We start from the raw sequence: 20,421 nt of genomic DNA, 5'->3' as shown, positions 1-20,421 counted from the left end.
GTCCATGTCCACAGCAGTGACAGGCAATCTCAGTAACCATTCGGCCCACACCTAGTATAAAAGGGCCCCCAACTCCCAGAGGGCCCTTGTGCAGCTGCAAAGTCTGGACTAATGTTATGTCCACCCCTTCTCCCAGACAATTCCTCTGACCTACACCTAACTGACACAGCATAGGAGCCGAGATGTGCCTTGCCTAGGTTAGAAAGAAATCTCAGAATCTATCTGGCTGCGTGGAGTCATATCTATGTGTAAATAGTGGTCTGTGAATGATCAGAAGTTCCTCAGCTAAATAGGATGACCACAAAACCAATCTCCCTTTTTAAGCCTATTGGCAATTCTACACAATTTGCTTCTGCTCTTACCCCAGAGTTACTGAAAACATGAGCTCTCTCATTAGGGGGACAATCTGCTGTGCATTGCGATTAAATCCCTACATTTTTCAAATTAAAATATTGGCAAGAATCTGCCCGTATAGGTTTTTCATATGGAAGCCACAGCTTGTATGTATCCATTATGATGGTTTGATAGAAGCTTTTTGCAACTGCAATTTAACTATAGAACTGGACACGGCTTTAGCTATATATTAATTTATTTATTTTTTTGTCAACCCTAATAATCATTGTTTACAAAAAAGAGTCTATGATAAATGGCAAGTAACTTATTTGTGTCGATGTGACCAATAAAACCTTCAATATTTTGCAGAAGGGAAAAAAACTGAGCTGTTTATTAAACAGATTTAATGAAAGCAGCTTATGTGTAAATGATCCTCATGGGCTCAAAATGTGCCATTCAATTTCATAGTGAATTAAAATCGGAAATATAGTCAAGATTTTACTGAGCTCATAAAAACCCAGGCGGTGGTGACATTCCCTTTCCAGATAATATTCCTGCCTCCATTGTATTCGCAGGTTCAAAATCAGTCATGGGTTTATCATCTTGGCTCCACTCCAAAGCATTATCATCAATGTAAATAAATTAGCAAGTATTTGCACCACTAATTATTTTATTGTTACATTTATTAAAGTGGCCATTGATTTATTAGCACTGTGGTAGAAGTAATTCTGGTTCTTGGCTGTAGGCCAGCAGGAAATGTTAATGATCTTAAAGGAAACTTGTCAGAGAAAAACTGGAGCAGCCGCTGCAGGTCTTGTGAAAATGTCAGTAAGGTTACTTTATCTCTACAAGGAGTTTGTATGTTCACATTTTTGTACGTTGAAGTTTCTTCTTACAGTCATGAAACGGCCCAGTCAAACCATATCCAGTGCGTTCGGGCACGGTTCGAGACCGAAACGCACTGGATCGCATAGATCAAGCTAGGCTGCGTTCTGGGGTGGGAGGGGGAGTGGCGGTGCCATTCATGTCAATGGCACCGCAGACACGCCCTAACCCAACCGCCGTGTGATCGGCCGCACCAGAACGCAGGGTACAGGAATGCCCTCCTTTCCGGTGCAGTGCAATCTCAAATAATGCATAATCTTTACAAATCGCAGTACACCGGAATGGAGGGCATTTCTGTACCTCGTGTTCCGGTGCAGGCGATCACAGTGCGGGCGGGGGGCGTCTGTGGTGCTATTGACATGAATGGCACAGACACACCCCCTCCTGCCCCAGAACACTGACCGGCTTGATCTATGTGATCCAGTGCGTTCCAGTGTATTCCAGACCATAGAAAATGAGACAAGCAGTATATTTTTGGTCTGAACCTTAATGGACTGCACTGGTGTGAACAAAGCCCAGAAATAACATAGGGATACTTTTCTGGTTTGGGAACAAACTGTTCTGGTCTGGACATGATATGGACATGGTGTGAACAAGTTCATACCATGTCCGAACCTTGTGCAGACCAGAACAGTTTGTTCCTGTCTCTTTTTCTCTGGTCTGGAATGCACTGGAACGCATGGAAATGCATGCAAATGCACTGGACTGCACCTGAAAGCCCAATTTAAACTATTAAAAAATTAAGCGGCAAAATTGTGCACTGTGCTGCATTTGCAGATCTGCTCCGAACATGGTGTGAACAAGCACTTAGTGGAGTGCAGCAACCACTTTAATGATTGTAGACTGAGGGTTTGTTCACACCAGTTACAGTGCGTTCCAGAGAAGTTAGCTGCTGGAACGCATTGTAACGCATCCTGACTGGCTCCCTGCATTCAGGGGCGGGAGGGGGCGTGGCGGTGCATAGAAGTCAATGGCACCACAGCCATGCCCCCCTGCCCGCAGTGTTGCTCACCCACACCCGAACGCGTGTTTTCCTGGCCAGTGCGATCACGAAAAATGCAGCAAAAAATAGCTGTAAGTCAGAATGAGGCTAAGTGAGGTAACATTATACATTTTGTACAGTAGCACAGGTAATCGGATAGCTGGGGGAAGCATTTCAGTGGAACGTTTGGTAGAGCTCTTCAGTATCAGGTGGATATTGTGGCTGCACCTCACATGCTAAGAAAGATGCACTAAATGCACCTTGCAATCAATCGGACGAAAATTTTCATCTGATGATCGAACCGTCGTACGATTTTCGTACGTCGCCCCTATTCTGCCCCGACCATCACACAGTTCAATTAGTGGTCTTCAGCAGAAATCACCTGGACGAGTTTCGTTAATCGACCGCACAGATTTTTGCTTGCGCATGAGCAGTGTAGACCGTACGATTTTTGACGTTTGGAAGCGCCATCAACCTTGCGAAAATCGTACGATTCGACAGAAGTTTTCTAACCTGCTGGAACGTCAAAAGTCGTACGATTGTACAGTATTTTCGGTTGTGAACTGCCCATCCACGTTACAAATATTGGACAAAAACGCAATCGCAAACGAAAGTCGACTGATATTCGTTAGGTGTATGGGCACCTTAAGGCAGGGGTGGGTAACTCTGGCCCTCCACCTGTTTCAGAACTACAAGTCCCATTAGACATTGCAAGACTGACCGTTACAGGCATGAATCCCAGAGGCATGTTGGAATTTGCAGTTAAAGCAAGGCTGGAGAGCCGGAATTGTTCACCCCTGCACTAATATAACAAAATCAGTGCATAACTACTATATCAGCTTTTCTGTCCATTTGTTCCCAGGGAGGATATAACAGGATCAATGAGGCAAGATACCAATTTGCAGCCTATGGTAAAGATCTCTCACTTTGGTGGGTTTGTCTTCAACACATTACAGAGAACCACCTGTAGTTCTTGCCAATGTGTACTTGAGCAGCGGATTAGTAAGCACTGCTGCTCTGTTTATAATGCACTGCACGACCCACCACATATACGTGGGGATTTATAAACCAAAGAGAGAAAAAAAACAACAAAACACAAATTGTATTTTAGCATTTACAAATTCCATAACAGTTACTGTTGCTTATGTGATCAGGAGCCTTCTTTGATAAACTCTTGCGAGCAGTGGTCTAGATGTATTATCCTGGCATAAAAAAATGAAAAACACCCAGAAAAAAAATCTTTCTGATTCATAGGAACAATGAATAAATTCTTGTTTCAGTAACTCTCCTTGTAAAAAGTAAGGCCAATTCTCCTATACAGGCAATAAAGTTTTATACGGTCCAGCTGCACATACCTGGGGCTTTGGCACAAATTTTTATTGATCCCAGGGTCCCGGAGACACATTTGACCAATGATGTGCTGCAGAATTTCAGTTCGACATTCTGGATAGAACCCTCCAGAGTTGGCAGCGCATTCTTGGATTTCACACCTAATAAAAGAAAGCTGCAAATGTACTAGCCTGTTGAATTGTAATATGCTTTAATATTCATTCGATTAGACAGTAACACAATCATTTCAATTCAGTTCTATTTTTTTTTTTTAATTACCAACATCAGACAGCAGATTGGATTCGTGTTCAAACAGTATTAATTCCAAAACATTCTCATAGTGTTTAAAATAGCACTATTTGCAGTTCTGCAGGTGTCTATAGTTTGGCAGAAGTGTCAGTGGCAGAGAGTACAAGTTAACAGTGTAAAGAAATAAGTAACAGCCAGGGCACGCAAACCAAATGCTTTTTCATGTTCAAAAACAGTGAACTCAGAAAACCACTACTGTCGGATAAATCAAATGCTAAGAGGATTAAGACACACAATGAACTTTTCTTATTGCTTCTTTCTACCAGACAACTGGAACATTAGAGAACAGGGTGGTGAAACCTTGCATACAAAATTTATTATCTGTTCTGTTGTATCATCTTCCATATTTCTGCAGGCACTAAAAAGAGCCACTTGCGCCAGAACAAGTATGTAGCGTTTGCAGGAGTTTTTACTTTTCTCTCGCTGCATACTTGTTCTGGGACAGTGGCTCAAAGCATTGAGGCTAAAGTCAGCCAGAAAACTAGAATTGTGAGGGAGCCAGCAATGACAGACTCTCCAACTGTGTGCTCATGTGCAATAGTGGGTGTGTAAGAATGTGCTCTACTGTATAGGAGATCCGTTTTGCGATTCCAGGTCACATAATGTTAAGTGTTAAACATTACAGCTCAATATTTTCATCAAGGCCCTGACCCAAATGTATCTTTCAATCTTAAACATAAATAGAAGCGATAGGTGTAAAATAATCCCCCAATTTAATGTGAAGAAGCTGTGATATCCCAAAACCAATGCCACAGTCATGCAAGACTGCACCCAACCTTGGCTTTGCACAGGGCTACACTGAGTGAATTAGAATTTGTTTTACTAAGAAAGGATACTGTATTGGTATATTATTATGCTACAGGATTTATATAGCGCCAGCAGTTTGCGCAGTGCTTTACAATATAAGGAAGACATAACAATTAATACAATTCAAGACAAGGTGGTAAGTTGGGCCCTGCCCCTGAGGGCTTAAATCTAATAGGGAGGGACAAGTGATACATGAGGAGGTAGCTGTGAGGGGATGAATTGTTTGAGAATGTGATGGTTCAGTGGTTAGGTTGAGGTGGGATAGGCTTCCCTGAAGAGATAAATAAAGGCAGTCAGAGTGGGAGATAGATGGGCAGGTTGGGGTAAAGAGTTCCAGAGGATGGGAAGAGACTCGAGAGAAGTCCTGGAGGCGAGCATAGGAGGAGTTAACGAGGGAGCTTGAAAGCAGGAGGTCTTTGGAAGAGCAGAGAGGACGGTTAGGGTATATTTTGAGACAAGGTCTGAGATATAGCCAGGGGCAGAGTTGTGAATAGCTTTGTAAGTGGTTAATATTTTGACTTTTATAGCAATTTACCAGTACCCTTTATTGGTTAACTACTATTGTCAAGATGCAAGGATGTTCTGAAAGCTTAAATCCCTAAAACTGTAGCCTCTAGACTGTAATGTGATGATCATCCTGCCAAAGGACTGTTAAAGCTCAGGATGAACAACTCAAGAACTCTGCCGTCAATATGAGATGTACTGTCAACTACCATATTATTGCATTTAATGTTCATTTCATCTCATTTGGTAAAACAAAAAGTAATGAAAAACGAACAGGTATTACTTCCTAATTCCAAACGTCCTGCTTTTCTTCTACAACATAATACTCTGCAGATGCTGCATTAGTGGTACACACATAACAAGTGCAAATTTCCAAACCAGCATACATTACATGGGTAACTAGTAACAAAATTATATAATGAATTATAACAATTATATCAAAAAACAAAAACAGTGGCACTGACAGAACTCAATAATTTTGAAATAGTATAGAGTTGTAAATGCACTTGGTTTTAGTTCACAAGCTCTAGGAGCATCCATTGGGGTCACAAGGCCAAAGTACCCAGGAGATAAGCCTGTACAGGGGTTTCCTAATGCTAATGTGTCAGATGACAAATGGAGGAACGGAGAAGAGAGAACAAGTACGGCATCACAGCTGACTATCTTTGACTTTTGTAAATCCACTCTTCATCCTTCTCAAAGAGTTCCTTCACTTGAGTTCTGCTTATCAGTGCGGTGTTCAAAGTCTGTAATCATCAATTGAAATTACATGTGGCACAAGCAGTTACTAATGACAAACAAAAGAGGAGTTTCCTGACCTAGCACTAGCGATTTTCTTCTCTCTGGATATTCATTATAGGAAAGTTTATTCTCCATAGGGTGCTGTGCACGTGGGAGAAGGTGTAAAACCTTCCAGGTCCTTCAAACAATATGAAAGATAGGGTCCTCAGGGGGTGTAGAAGGTGAGACTGCGCCTCTACCGATTATCTTGGCTAGTCAGTCTTAATCCTACACTTTAGCTGTGTTTCAGCCAATAGAAGAGAACCTGCAAGACTGCACACAAAAAAAAAAAGATTGGATGATTAGTTGGAGGTCAGTAAGAGATGTACATAACTTTCACTTGTATGGCAACAAACCTCTGGTCTGCATACCTCAAGTCAATGGGTGCTCCACTGACAAAACCTGTAGAGAGTTTTAGCGGAGATTAAAGTATAGGAAACCCACGGCGGCAAACTGCATATTAAAAGCATAGCATCTAGGAGATTGATTGGTATTTGCTGAATACAATTAATCCTATCTACTCATACCTCCCAATCACCAGGAATCAAAAGAACCTATTAAAAAAAAAATATGCAGACTGCTGCTCTCACTTTAAAAACTGTAGTTACCTGGCTGTCATGCATGCCAATTATCTGGCTTTGGTGCTTTTCGAGTCAATACGTGCAACATACATGAAGCCAAAGAAGTCAGAGTTTAGTCAAATCTGATCTACATACTTACTTTAGGTCAGTGACTATGAAAGCACTGAATGAAGGGCCTGTGTTAACAAGCTTTTCTTCACAACAGATGGGTTTTGCAATCTATGGGTGTGCTAAGCCCGCTTGAAGCAGGTCAAATATAGGTCAGTAGGAGGTCAACTACAGATCAAATGCATCTGCCAAAGAATTCTGAATGATCTCAGAAGCATCTCAAACTAATTTTAACAAGCCCAAGACCCATCAACACAGGCCCAAAGAAAATTGATGGGAGAATTATGTAGACTGCAATTATTGACATCCTGAAGTCCAAGTTGATTTTAATCCATACGGCGGAACACAACCACTTGCAGCTGGCCACGTCAGTATGCCATACGTCGCTGGCTTTTAACCTTCTGCTAGGGACCATGCTTTAGCGACCATGAAGTTATACCAGAATAATTAAATAATTAATGCAATGCTGAGGCTGCAGGAAAAGAGATTGAGGACTCTGTACCCGGAATTTATTTTCCTATTTCAAAAGGGAAATGTGAGGGGTCTGTTTAGACCCTTGGGATTTCCTGGAGGCGCTCCTAACAGTAGTAATAACAAAAAATAATACAAATAAAACAAAACCCCCACACACAGAGATAACATACACATGCACCATATTGCGGTGCACGCCATGCACATGCACCGAAATATCAATTTAACTGTGGCAGTGCATGGCAAAGTGTTGTGACACGCTGTGTTGCGCTTAAATGTACACCTGTATAATTGTATAACCACACACACAGCTACACAGCGCACAAACGATTTTTACCATAAGTTGCTTATTTACAGTTTTGCGTTACCTTTTTTTACCGTTTCGCAAAAAGGCAAAATTTCAAATTTACACATTTTTATCATTAATTCAATACAGTTTTATCTTTTAGATTTAGTCAGAAAAGTTTTTTTTTGTGCATCGATACTGTTTTTACTGTGCTTTTATCAACATAATTGTGTATTTTTAATGGTTTAATACTGATTTGACAAATATTTGCGCAATTATCAAATTTTGTAGCACCATATTTTTATTCAACCAGCCCTGTGCTTTCAGAAAATATATGGTTTGGGGGATCTTTTACAAACTCTAAAAGCTGCCGTTGAAAAGGGCGAAAGGGTTAAGCCATTTGCTGAGATCATTCATAATTCTTTGACAGGAGAATTTGACCAGCAATTAACCTCCTTCTGACTTGCATTTGACCTGCTTTACTTGGGTTTTACATTCCCACAGACACATGAAAATGCAAAACTAATCGAACACCAAAAAAAGTCAGCCAAATACAGGTCCATCAATTGGAGAGCATGAAATACCTAGAGAAAAACATACAGAAGCTACCATTACTGATATCCTTCTAAAAATTCTAGACATCTGGCTATCATGCTGATCTAATGACTTCAGTACTTTATGAGTCACTGACCAAGAACAAGATGATGCAGATCGTCAAAGTGAGAGCTCTTGATCTATAAATCTGTTTTAGGCCAGCGATTCGGAATGCCATTAGATCAAAACCAGTCAAGCAACTAGAATTTTCAGGAAAGATTAGCAATGGCACCCTCAAAACCTACTCTGTATTGGTTTCCTTTAAAGTGAATCTGTGTACAGGATAAAGACATTTTTAACAAGCAGCAAATTTTAAAAGAAGCCCGGTCTACATACACTCGCCCCAGCATCAGCAGCACATTATTGCTCTGGACAGGTTTCCGTACAACTATGGACCATGTCTATCCATTGTGTGCCTAAAGAAGACTGCATTTTGTAGTCTCCATTAGGGAAGTGCATGACAGGTTGGCAAAGCAGGAGCACAGTTGGTAGACAGTTGTCTCCACATTATGGAAAGTGTCTGAGCAAGAATTTTTATAAAAGGATCGCCATGTATTATTTTGATGAAAGGTTTGATACTGCAAAAACATATTAAAACTTAAATGAGACTAAAAAGTGTATGGTTTTATCTTACATTTGATGGAAACATAATAACTGCCTGCCTGCAACACCTAACCGCAAATATTTTCCTGTTTTATCTGCTCCACCTTTTCTCCTGATTTTTGCACTTTAGTTTTCATAAATGAGCCCGATACCTCAGGAAACAAACAGGCAGCACAGCAATACACATCCACACAAATGTGTTATTGTTGCTGAAGTAGCCAGGAGTTATGGTAATGTAAAAAATGCCATTGTGGTGAGGTTTTAGAACTAAAACATCAGAAAAAAATTCAATTTAATCCTGTGACGAGGAATATTCTGCTGTTATTTCCATATTACATAGTAACCCTCACTTCAAGAAGACTAAAGTCTGGCCAGTCAGTAAAGCCTATCACGTTCTTGTTAGACTCCAAAGTTTTGCCAGTTTTTATTGAATCTCTGTCCTTAGACAGCCTGTGCAATGCTTAATACAGAAAAGTACGTATTGACTTTTAAGCATTCCTCATCCCAGGGGAACAATCCTGCCGTCAGAGAGCACACTGCAAAACTGGGCTGTGCTGATCCGCAAACATAAAAACTGATGGCAGATCAGAAACACTTGGCCCACCTACGTTCCCTGTTCCTCTATCTGCTATAAACTCTCCCTCGCCGTCAGATCATTCCTTTCTCTCTCCAGCAATGTAAGCGGCTTGAGAAACTGAATTACTTCATTTTATCAATCTCCATCTTCTCGGCTTAGAGACAAATGCTTTAGATCAAGATTTCCAGTGAAGTCTTTATTCTGGCCTTCACACCAGTTAAAAGTTGTCAGAGTTATCAATTTAGGTCTCTACAAAGATAAATACCCGCACTTAGTTGTTAAGATATACCGTATAAAACCAAAACTTTTTTTAGTTTTGTAGAGAGCAAGACTTTGTTGACTTTGATTGTCACATTGGGGAAGATTTCTTTTTACTTCCTGTCTTGTCAGCCAACAGGCTTTTGTTCACATCAAATTGTTTCCCCTACTATACAAGCCTATGGGAATGCAAAAACAGTTGGGGCAGGTCAAATGCGCCTGGAATGAGTGATCTCAAAGGTGTCTAAATCTGAGGCGGGGCCTTAGATTGAGACACCTTAGTTGTCACTGCAACAAATGTCTCTATTTGAGAATTTCACCTCTATTTTTGTTTTGGAGAAAAAAATCTATAATATTAAAGGGAGACAATATAGTTACAATACAATTCAACACAAGATGGTTAGGAGGGCCCTACTCATAAGGCTGGGTTCACACCTGGGCGTTTTTCAGCGATGATCGAAGCGCTGAAAAACGCTCTGCAAGTGAAATCCCATTAATCCCTATGGGCATGGTTCCCACCTGGGCGTATTTCAGCCCATGGAAACACGCTGAAAAAAGCCCTACATCCAAAACAAGTACAGGAGCTTCTATGGGGCATTTTTCCGCGCGTATCCATTGGTATTCCCGAGTGTGGCTCGGGGTTAACAAAGCGGTAACCCCGAGCCACACTCGGGAATGCAGCGATCCCCGCTGTGTCCTCTGGCCGCTGCCGACTTCCGGGTTTCGTCCCTTGCGAGCGGTCACGTCGCAGGGGGCGGAACCGGCGGGAAGTTTGAAAGTTTAAAAAAAAAAAAATGAAAAAAAGATAGAGAAAATAAAAGGAAAAAAAATCATACCGCCAGGGAGGTATAAAGATTAGTGTCGAACGCGCGTTTCACTGAACGAAAAAACATGCTAAAAAACGACCTGCCTATGGTACGCCCAGGTGTGAACCCGGCCTAAGAGCTAACAAACTTATTTTCTACAAAAAAATGTCATAAGATTTACATCTCTTATCTTCCTTCATTACACTTTCAAGTCTTTTTCCATGGTACATCTTTATTTTGCAATGCTCCTCCTGAAGTAAAGCTTAACAATGTTTTAAAGTGTTTCCTAAAACTGGCCATAAACTACACAATCTGATTATACAATCATGTTTAGATTTACCATTATTTATGTAGTTATGGGCCCTCCCTGATTTGATAGAAACTAATTGAATTGTTAACATTTATCCTCATATTACATACTTTACATAGATCGAGAGAAGATTTTACAGAGACTTGACAATACGATTGTTTACTGTATGGCCACCTGAAAATCACATCTCTTCAGGAAAGCTAATCCCATTTTCCAGGATGGTTTGTGAGCAAACAAGGTTGCTTTGACTAAATTTCACCAAATGTACTAAACACGACCGTAAAATTTTAATACACAGCTTCTGTATAAATGCAGATTAATGTTTTTTATTAAAGCCTTTCTCAAGGCCAACCAATTCAGAATGATATTTTTTTAAATATCTTGTTAAGCATTTTTATACCCTTGCCAGGTTTTCGGGGTGCAGGAGACCAGTATTCAAGCAGATATGCCCACACCTGCCATCTCCTCGATTCTGAGAGGAACCCACCACTGGACTGCCAACAGGAAATGTCTATCTCATGCAGATTGTGACGTGGAGCCCAAAAGAAGAAGACTCCTGTGCACAGAATAACAGAGAAGGCTCGGGACTGGAATGTCATGTGACCACGGTTTAGGTGAGTAAAAGGGGCATTTAGGTCATTTTTATTTTTTTAATGTCTGAGATTAGAGTAAGGTGGAGGAGGTATATGTGTGGTAAGCTGGAGAGTAGCTTTACCATTTCCACCCGGTGTGAGTTGGCCTTTTAAGAGTTTGCAATGTCTGAGGAGTTATATGGACCCTCCTGGTCAGGGAAACTCCTGATTGCAAACAGTGGCCAGAAGCTATTGGTGACAGCGCAGTCACTGTGCTGGGTGTGCAGAGTGAGTGCACTCCCAGCACAAACAAGAGACACCGAATGTATGCAAATATGTGGCAGCACAGTGTTAAAGGCATATTAAAATCAAAAGGTTTTAAAGCTATTTCAAATGCTGTTTAAATCACTTACAATTGATGTTGCTCGTTGATGTTTAAAAGTTTTACTTTCTTACAGAATAAGCTGGTTTCCTACAGAATAAGCTGGTTTCCTGAGTACTTATGGTGACTCTGATCCTCTGAAGGTTCCTATGGAGCCACCCTTGTGTGCGTTACTAAGCTGTGTATGTCTCCACAGACACAGCAAGGCAAGACACACCCCTGCTCCCCTCTCCTCCCTTCTCCAAGCTAGAAGATGGACAGCTGCTGTAGACTGCCCTGTCATTTGTGATCTTGTACTGGACATGAAGTTCAGGGAAGCAGAGCTGAGAGAGCCAACTGTTTGGAAATGCAATGGCTGTTAGCTCTTGGGCAAAAATTTAAAGAAATACTTTGCTGACCAATGTACATATGTTTGATTTGGATTTATTTAAAAAAAAGGTTGAGATTTTAATACTACTTTAAAGGCCATTGCCGTAATGCCACATATTTCAAGACGACCAATGTTGAAGGATTAAATTAGCTCTAAACCAAAAGAGAATGACAATTAGTTTGCTAAATGATACTGTGTATTATAAAAAGTTTCCCCATAAAATACTGTTTTTACCTTTTTGAATCTCAACGCTGTTGATCTCCTGCAACCTATTTCAGGCACTTCCTGTCTACATGCACTCCTGCATTACCTGCAAATGTTTGCTCTGGACCTTCCTGGCACATGATTACTTTGGTGTTTCTCTGATCACAGAAGAGCCTTAACAAGGTATTCTTTCAATTAGGTAGTGGTAATAGGTTCTGCCTCTCTGAAAGTGCCATGCAGTACATGAATTCAGTGTCCCTTTCTAAGAAGTGCTGGTCCTTTATAGCATGTACTGTAGCAGGTGCAGAAGGTGTTTCCCCCCTTTCCAAAAGAAAAAGTCTTGTCCTGTTTAGTGTCCATTCACACCAGCCGCTGTGCAAAACACACAGCAGTTGGTGTGCAGTGCCTGCCACAGTTCTGATGCACTGATAGCAGTACATTGCATTTTTGTATTTAAAAAATAAAATAAAAACGTTATTGAAATGCCACAAGGTGTGAGGCAGTTGTTCCTTGATGCATCTCGCTGTGCTGAAACAAAAGGTATGTCATACTTTATCAGCGCACACCACTGCAAAGCGGTGGTGTGAATGGTGCCCATCCGTGACAAGGCAAATTGCCTTGTCTTGCATTGGGTCTGCACTAGAAACAATGGCCAGCACAGCCCCAATACGTGATGTGAATGGACCCTTCAGGGATGTGTTGCAGTAGAGAATAAAGGCTAACAATAGTTGTAGGAACCGATTAACATGGGTAAAGAAAAACTGTGTAGTTCTATTTTTTCTTCTGTCATATACCTTCAGGACTAATTTTAGTTAGGATATTAAGCTATACTTGTAGCCTATCTATGCGTCTCAGATTTTCCCCTGTAAATGACATCACTATTAGTGTGCTGTAATGTGAGTTTAGTAGTGGAATGAATGGTGAGGTGGGCGGAGTACTGTGGACCCATGCAGGTTGTTGTCCTGGGTCCAAATCGCTGATCACAGGCTCTTTATGCATGTTGGTAATGTGCTGTGCAGTATAAGCTGAAATATATTCCACTGGGGAGGAAAGCGGAATAGGTTACATACACTGTTCCTAAGTGTGATACATTTAAAACTCCATTACTCACTATAAGCAGGTGCTTTTTATATCAGGTTCTCAGGAAATATAAAGCTGCCGGTGAAATGATTGGTTTACACAGACACTGCTCTGAGCTGCTCAGCTGTGAGGAATGTTTTGTTTTATTTTATGATGTTTAAAGCCTCATTTAACATAAAGTGTACAAGAGAAAATATTATCTGTAGAAACTAACCAGATTCCAGCTTTAGATTAGCTAGCAACCTGATTAGTTGGTAAGGGTATCAATCAATACTTAGAAAATAGTCTCTTTATGAGATCAGTTTTACGCTATGTTATAAGGAACATCTGAAACTGTTAATTGTGCCCAAGCAGTACTCTGAAAATGTACCTATTATTTTTCTTACTTTACTGGTATTTGAGCATACAATGTGGGTGTGCTACACTATATGGCCAAAGATATGTGGACAACCCTCCAAAATTGAGTTCAAGTGGTATGATGAATTCAGTGTGGAGGAACTAGAATGACCTGCACAGAGCCCTGACTTTAATCCTTCTGAACCTCTTTTGGGTAAACTGGAACACCAATTCTATTTCAACATCAGTACCTGACCTTGCCAATGTAAATTGGCTGAATGGACACTAACACAGCTACACTCTAAAATATTGCAGCAAGCCTTATTACAATAGTAGAGGCTGTAACAGCTCAAAAGAGGCAGCCTACCTCTTTTTAGATGTGGAATGGCATGTCCAACAAATTTAAAGAGGAGTGATGGTGAGGTGCCCACACACTTTTGGCCATATAGTGTAAGTGAAATAATATAATTTTGTCTTGTCAATCCACAACGGATGTTCTGATGTAGGAATGTGTACTGGTGAGTGGAATCACCCATGTGCTTATTACATCTCTGTGAATGTGGTGGCAAGGTTTTTCGACAGAACTCCCAGATTTATCCCCCACACTAGTCTCAGTGCTCTTGCTACTTTAAAAATTCAAAAGGGAGAGAGAGTTTTCCTCTCAATGAATACAGGAGATGACAGCATCTCGAAACTGTGATGCAAAAATCTCACAGTTGAAATTCATTGTAGTTTGGTTAGATGGTGGGGAATAAATGAGCCCTCTGGCTTCTTTTAACACCCAGAGGCAGGATCTCTACACTGCTCGGCTCCTGGTGATCCAGAGCCTTACTCTTCATACATTAATCTCCATAATGCACAAAGGAACTCTAAAAACAAGTAGGAAGACTGGGAAATTATGAAGCAGAGCTCTTATCAAAAAGATTCAGGGAGCAGTTTTACTTATGGGTGACTTCAACATGCCAGATATTAACTGGAGTTATTAACTGGGAGGAGAGGGAACTGACTGGATGGACCACTTGTTTTTTTTTTCTACTGTCAAGTGGTCAAAGGGGCACAGTGATCTCTTTTACCACTAGGAAATACACAGCCAGAATGTAAAGTTCAAAGCGACAGAGGTTTCCTTTAAAACCAATAAAAAGGCAGGAACTATTGAAAGCAAGCAACTACAGGTGATTGCATGTATTACTCACATGCCCTGTAGATGTGCTTGCGACTTCTTAACGTCCCAAGGCAAGATACACCAATCTTGGTGTTCTCTGTTACAAAAATCACAACCAGTGTCTGTTGTCAAGGACATGGGCCCACTCCCTCCCACTCTAAACTGCTGGCCTATGAATGATGGCTGAAATCAAGTGCCAATTGTGAAGTATGGGAGCTCTCAATCACAGGTGTTGGTCAGGATGCGCATGCTGTATAAGATATTCATCATTACTATGTGCCTGCTTTTAATATCTTCCACCAGTTCAGAGTTTTGAAAGTATCACTACTTAAACTTAAACAGTATGTTACGTGGTAAAAATAAGCTCCAGAGATATTAAATGGATGCCAATTAATATCCTACAAAAATACAGTCAGACTTACAAGGTATATATTTAGTGTGGAATTAAATGTAATATTATACTTTAACTAAATGTTCTCCTATGTGGATAGTAATTCAGATATTTTTAAATCATTTAAGGCATGTTCACACATCATGCAGTAGCCTACATTGTACCACACCAGATTAATGCAGGTCACCGCAAGGACACATAGAAAACAACCGTTTTCTTTGTGTCCCATTTACACCACAACATGGGTGTGATGGGCCAGGCATGGTGCTGCGATAAAATACAAACATGCTGCATTTTATTGCAGCGGTACTGTATGCCAATGCAGGTCACCATGCTGCCATGCAGAGACCTGAATGGAGTATGCACAATGTACACTTCACAGAAATTTTAAAAACAAATATAAACAGTGACAGCTCTGGCAGTGTGCGATACAACGCTAACTACTGGAACTGTCCCAAAAACTAGCCGATCTGATAAAATGTAGTGTTTCAGAGGGCAGGCAAGTGTGAACAGGCCCTTACTGCTCATAATCAGCCAACAGGATTGAGAACAGTATCTAGCTACAACATTTTGGGGGTTGGAGTTTACAGTTTATAGATGATGTCTGAACAAAGATGGTGCCATTCTTCTGCCAATAAAAGTAGATAAAGGAACTGCCAAGATGAGTACTGTTCTCGCTGTCAGAACTAATAAATACATTGTAAATGTTATATTATAATTACTATTATACAGGATGTAGATAGCGCCAACAGTTTGCGCAGCGCTTTACAATATAAGGAAGACATTACAATCACAATGATCGACGCTTTTCGAGGTATTACCTCTTTTTCAAGCTCGGGTAAAACAGTCTTTACCCGAGCTTGAAAAAGAGGTAATACCTCGAAACGCGTCGCTCTTGTCCGCTTTGATCCCTCTCCATCTCACCATTAACTCAACCTCCGGCATCTGACAGCTGCTTCCTTACACCGTCCCCAGCAGACCTGACAGTGACCGCTCGCTGACACACACAGCTACGGCTGCTACAGCCCTATCCATTGCCCGGCTCCTGTCCGATTTGATCCCTCTCCATCTCACCATTTTATTCGACTTTCGCCATCTGTCAGCTGCTTCCGTACACTGTCCCCAGCAGACCTGACAGTGACCGCTCGCTGACACACACAGCTGTGGCTGCTACAGCCCTGTCCATTGCCCGCTGTCCATTGCCGACACCACAGCGATCTCCCTGCCTCTCCTCCACACCGCACAGACCCCCAACGGCACTTCGGACGAAGTCCCCTCTTCTTGTCTACACTCTCCTGTGGATGTACCTCTCGGATCAGCACATCAACTACAGTCGGAACCACACCACGAGTGTCCCGATCCTAAATACCGGCCGTCCATCTCCAGATCCTGGCAATCACGCGTAAGTGCCACCACCGTTAGTCTTCATTATAACTTCGTTAGCTAGCCAGTGTTCTCTGCGCCCTTTCTTGGTTTCTTGATCATTTGCATTCACAGGTTCTCCTCCTGTTTCCCAGGGCTGCATACACGCCTCCAAGCTAACTCTTTGCCCATCCGAGAGCGCTGTTTATATGTTTTTTCGGATTACAATCACAATACAATTCAAGACAAGATGGTAAGGAGGACCTTGCCACTGAGGAATTACAATCTAAAAGGGAGGGGCAAGTGATACATGAGGCAGTAGCTGTGTGGGGATGAATTGTTTGTGAATGTGATGGTTCAGTGGTTAGGCTTCCATGAAGAGATGAGTCTTAATGAGTTTATTTACTCATTACTTGGCATGTATACCCTTAACATGAAAAATACATCTGATGCTAGGTCCACTAACTATATACATAAATATATGAATTCAATTTGTAAATATAAAGATCACAAAAGGTGGAGACTATTTTACTGTAAGTACAGTAGAGTACCCATATACCTCAAATCAGTACTTAAGGTCTAATAAAATATTTAAAAATCATTTATTAAACATTTACAATAAAACACTACATCCAGGCCAATATAGTTACTACATAATCTAATTTGGTACAGTAAAATTGCCCAGGACATAAGACAGAACTTGACAGAAGTCAATGGCCATTATTCTGAAGAGATCAAAGAGATCTCACTGCTCTACCTAGGCGCTGAACACACTTCTCAACCTGACAAAAGCAAATCACCGTTTTTAATATGTTTCCAATCAAGATGTCCTAGGCGTCCAATAGTGGTTTAGATCCTCTTCCACAAGAAGATACGTAAAGGATATTACAGATCTACAGAGAAATCCCTTTTATAGCTACATGGAGGAGGCCGTTCTTTGATCTATACAGGCCAAGTCTTTAGCAGCATGTGGAAGTTAATCTGAGTTTACCATACTTCGTGTGCATTTGACCCTTAAAACAATTTGTCTGCTTAGTTTCCCAAGCTAGATTTTTTTTATATCCATGTCATGAGAGACAAGAAAATATTATTGGCTAAAGGTGAACCTTACAACTATGCAACATTTATTACTTGTTAAACAATGATAAAGGTGTGTAACTGGTTTTGTAAAATCAATGACTATGAGTGGCAATATTTATTAACATTTCCTATGGAAAAATGAGTACTTTAAGATGTATATCCTAATTCAATTACAGTTACATTTGAAATTAAATTACTATGGAGACTGCCATCAGAATCCTAAAAACTCTAGTTTTCTGGCTGTCATACTAATTCAATGATGTGCATACTTTACTGGCTTTTATACTGATCCAATGGTGTCAGCAATTTCTGAGTCATTGACTAGAAGTAGGGATGGAAGTTAGAACTCCTGATATGCATCTTAGTACTGGGTCAGTGACTCAGAAACTATTAAATTCAGAGACCTTTCAGTCAGACAGCTATCAGAGGGTATTCAGCATTTGCAGTCTAGGTATTTCACTCATGGCATGCATTAAAGCCATGCTACTCCAGGATGTGTATGGCACCATAGTGCATGCATACTCTCTCCCCCTACCACTCTCACACATTTAGTCAGCGCTGGTGATGTGTCCACTCTAAAATACTTTATGTTCCTCCTTTTGACAAGGAAGGAAGCCAGTCTCAGCCGACAGGGACGTCCTTATGAATATGTAAAAAACAGTAAAAAAGACAGCGCCATCTCCTCATGAAATCATGAAGGGGATGCACCCCGAAACAGGTTAGTCTGGTTATGGTGACCAGTGGGTCCAGTCTATGAATCTGATCAAACACCAACGCATCAGTTCTTCCTGACCCATGATGGGAGACTTGTGTCGCATATGAATTCATTACACGCATAATTATATGCTCCAATTGTGAGTATTTTTAATCTGTTTCTTGTATTAATAAACCTTACATATTTCACGAGGAGAGGGCGCTTTCTTTTCTATTGTTTTTTTACACTCTCACCACTATGCCCGTACCCCCCCCCCCTCTTGGTTTTACCCCTATGCCTGCATGCCCCCCTCCCTTACCACTACTCATAGCCATCATCCTTCTCCTTTGCCTGAACCCCTATCTCCTTAGCACAGTGCCTATGTTATGAGGCTTAAAAAATTTAAGATTAACAATCAAGTTCTATACTTTGCTTAATGTTGGTTAGTGTGGCAATTTTTTGGTTTATTATTTAAAGCTGAACTATAGGCAGATATAAAAGGCACAAATAAATTAAGCTCTGTAATAATTAACAATTAAAAGTATTTTTTAAACGGTATAGGACTCTTGTAGTCCCTGTATAGTATAGCAGAAGTGTAAGAGGACGAAGTAGTACAAGGAGCCAAGGAGATTAAATAATGACAAAAATCATGCTGATAGGAAAAGAAGGCAGAGTGAGATGTATTCATCACTGTGCTGCTTCTTCAGGCCTAAATCTTCAGGCCTAAAATGTGCATTTAACATGTGTGCAGAAAATCTGCTCCCGCGGTATAAAGGTTATGGCCTATTTATTTTTATTTTGGTATTTATGGCTGTAGTTCTAATTTAACAATGGCTTTAATGTGGTCACTACCAGCATAGTTTCAGCGGTGCAGTGTTAATTGTGTAATGTAGGTTTACTGTACTTCAAAGTGTACTTCATTTTAGTAGTATCTCATTTTGCACTCCACAAGTCACTCAACCCTAGTGACTAGAAAGCCATGTGAACAAAGTGTTTCTCTGATTCTAATCTGAAAAGATGTATAAAATCTGATCTTGAAAGTGTTATTAATAACAGCAAAGGCAATATTCAGTTTTAGCGAGTCAGGATAAATGTTCTCAATTTCCGAGAGGTGAAAGAAGACTGTTTGCTGTGGGTTATTGTTCTTTGCACATAATCACTGCACTTTGCCCCACTGCATTAAATAAGCCTCTTTGTTCAAGTCTAATATCAGTGAAAATGTATATGTATATAACAAATCCTGCATCTGAACTGGTCCTGGTGCAGAAAATCCTGTTTTATATAAATACAGCAAAATTCTTCAGCCAGTTTCCTTTCATCTTCTATGCCTGGCACATGGCTGCAAAACGCATTGTTTCAAATATTAACAAATTGTACCCCAGCAGACAGAAAAGTCCGTTAGCCTCGGTATTATTTGCAATAGGCAAAAACCCTTTTGTCTGGCCCAGGTGAGGCCTGCTGTCTGTTTGTAACACAAATTCTCTGTCTTTAGTCTGACAGCCACCAAGCCACACAAATTGTTCCCTGCCTGTTCACCTGCTCCCAGCTGTGCCTGCTCAGCAAAGTATCCTGCCGCTCGACTTCAGCGAGCTATTCCAGGATTGATGACATGTGTGGATGATAAAGTGAGCAATTTCAAGAAATTACTGGTTAGTTACTGAGACACATCTGTGCTTAAGTGAAACTAGAGGTCTCTCATTACGCATTTTGCAACCTGCAGTGGCAGAAGAACAGTTGGAAGCGGTGTTTCATTTTACAAATACCTCTTGAGGTGCTTGGAGAACAGAAATCTGTCTCTCTGTCCACTTTAGGCTACAAAAGGTGTATACCTCCCAGCTTTCCGATAAGGGAAAGAGGGAAACCTTTTAGCACCAAGCATTTTAGACATAATGCACACAATTTGCACATCCACAATCATGCCTAAAATAAGTGCATAATGAAAAAATACAGACTCTCAATAATAAATAAATCCGAAGTCAGAAAAGAAGAAAAAAACGATCGCAGGGAAAGGTTTAATCTGCTCGATTGAGCAGATTAAACCTTTCCGGTAAAAAGAGAGCAGATTAAACCACTCTCCCGGGCGGCCGGGAGAGTTAGGCTGTGTACTCCCTGTGTACTCCATTGGGTAACAATGGAAAGGGGGAGGAGTCCAGTGACGTCACGGACATCGACCCGGAAGCCGGCGGAGAGGTGAGTATGGATCAAAAGAACTTTGATCGATCAAAATAATTTTGATCGATCAAAAAAATTAACGATTATTTGAAG

At 40.8% G+C, this 20,421-nt stretch overlaps 1 protein-coding gene across 5 annotated transcripts in view; it reads right to left on the bottom strand.

Annotated features, from left to right (window-relative positions):
- Window positions 1–20,421, bottom strand: part of VPS13B (vacuolar protein sorting 13 homolog B) — a 761,266-nt gene that overhangs the window by 553,877 nt on the left and 186,968 nt on the right. For all 5 annotated transcript variants that reach the window (XM_018559352.1, XM_018559343.1, XM_018559336.1 and 2 more), the window contains exon 17: window positions 3,556–3,690. In XM_018559352.1, coding sequence (XP_018414854.1) covers window positions 3,556–3,690 — 135 coding nt within the window. The remainder of the gene's footprint in view (window positions 1–3,555; window positions 3,691–20,421) is intronic.

The sequence above is a fragment of the Nanorana parkeri genome, unplaced genomic scaffold (genome assembly GCF_000935625.1).
Source record: "Nanorana parkeri isolate BGI_ZX_2015 unplaced genomic scaffold, ASM93562v1 scaffold16, whole genome shotgun sequence".
NCBI classification, from domain to species: Eukaryota; Metazoa; Chordata; class Amphibia; order Anura; family Dicroglossidae; genus Nanorana; species Nanorana parkeri.
Note: the sequence above shows the minus strand (reverse complement) of the source record. Positions and strands in the feature narration are given on the sequence as shown.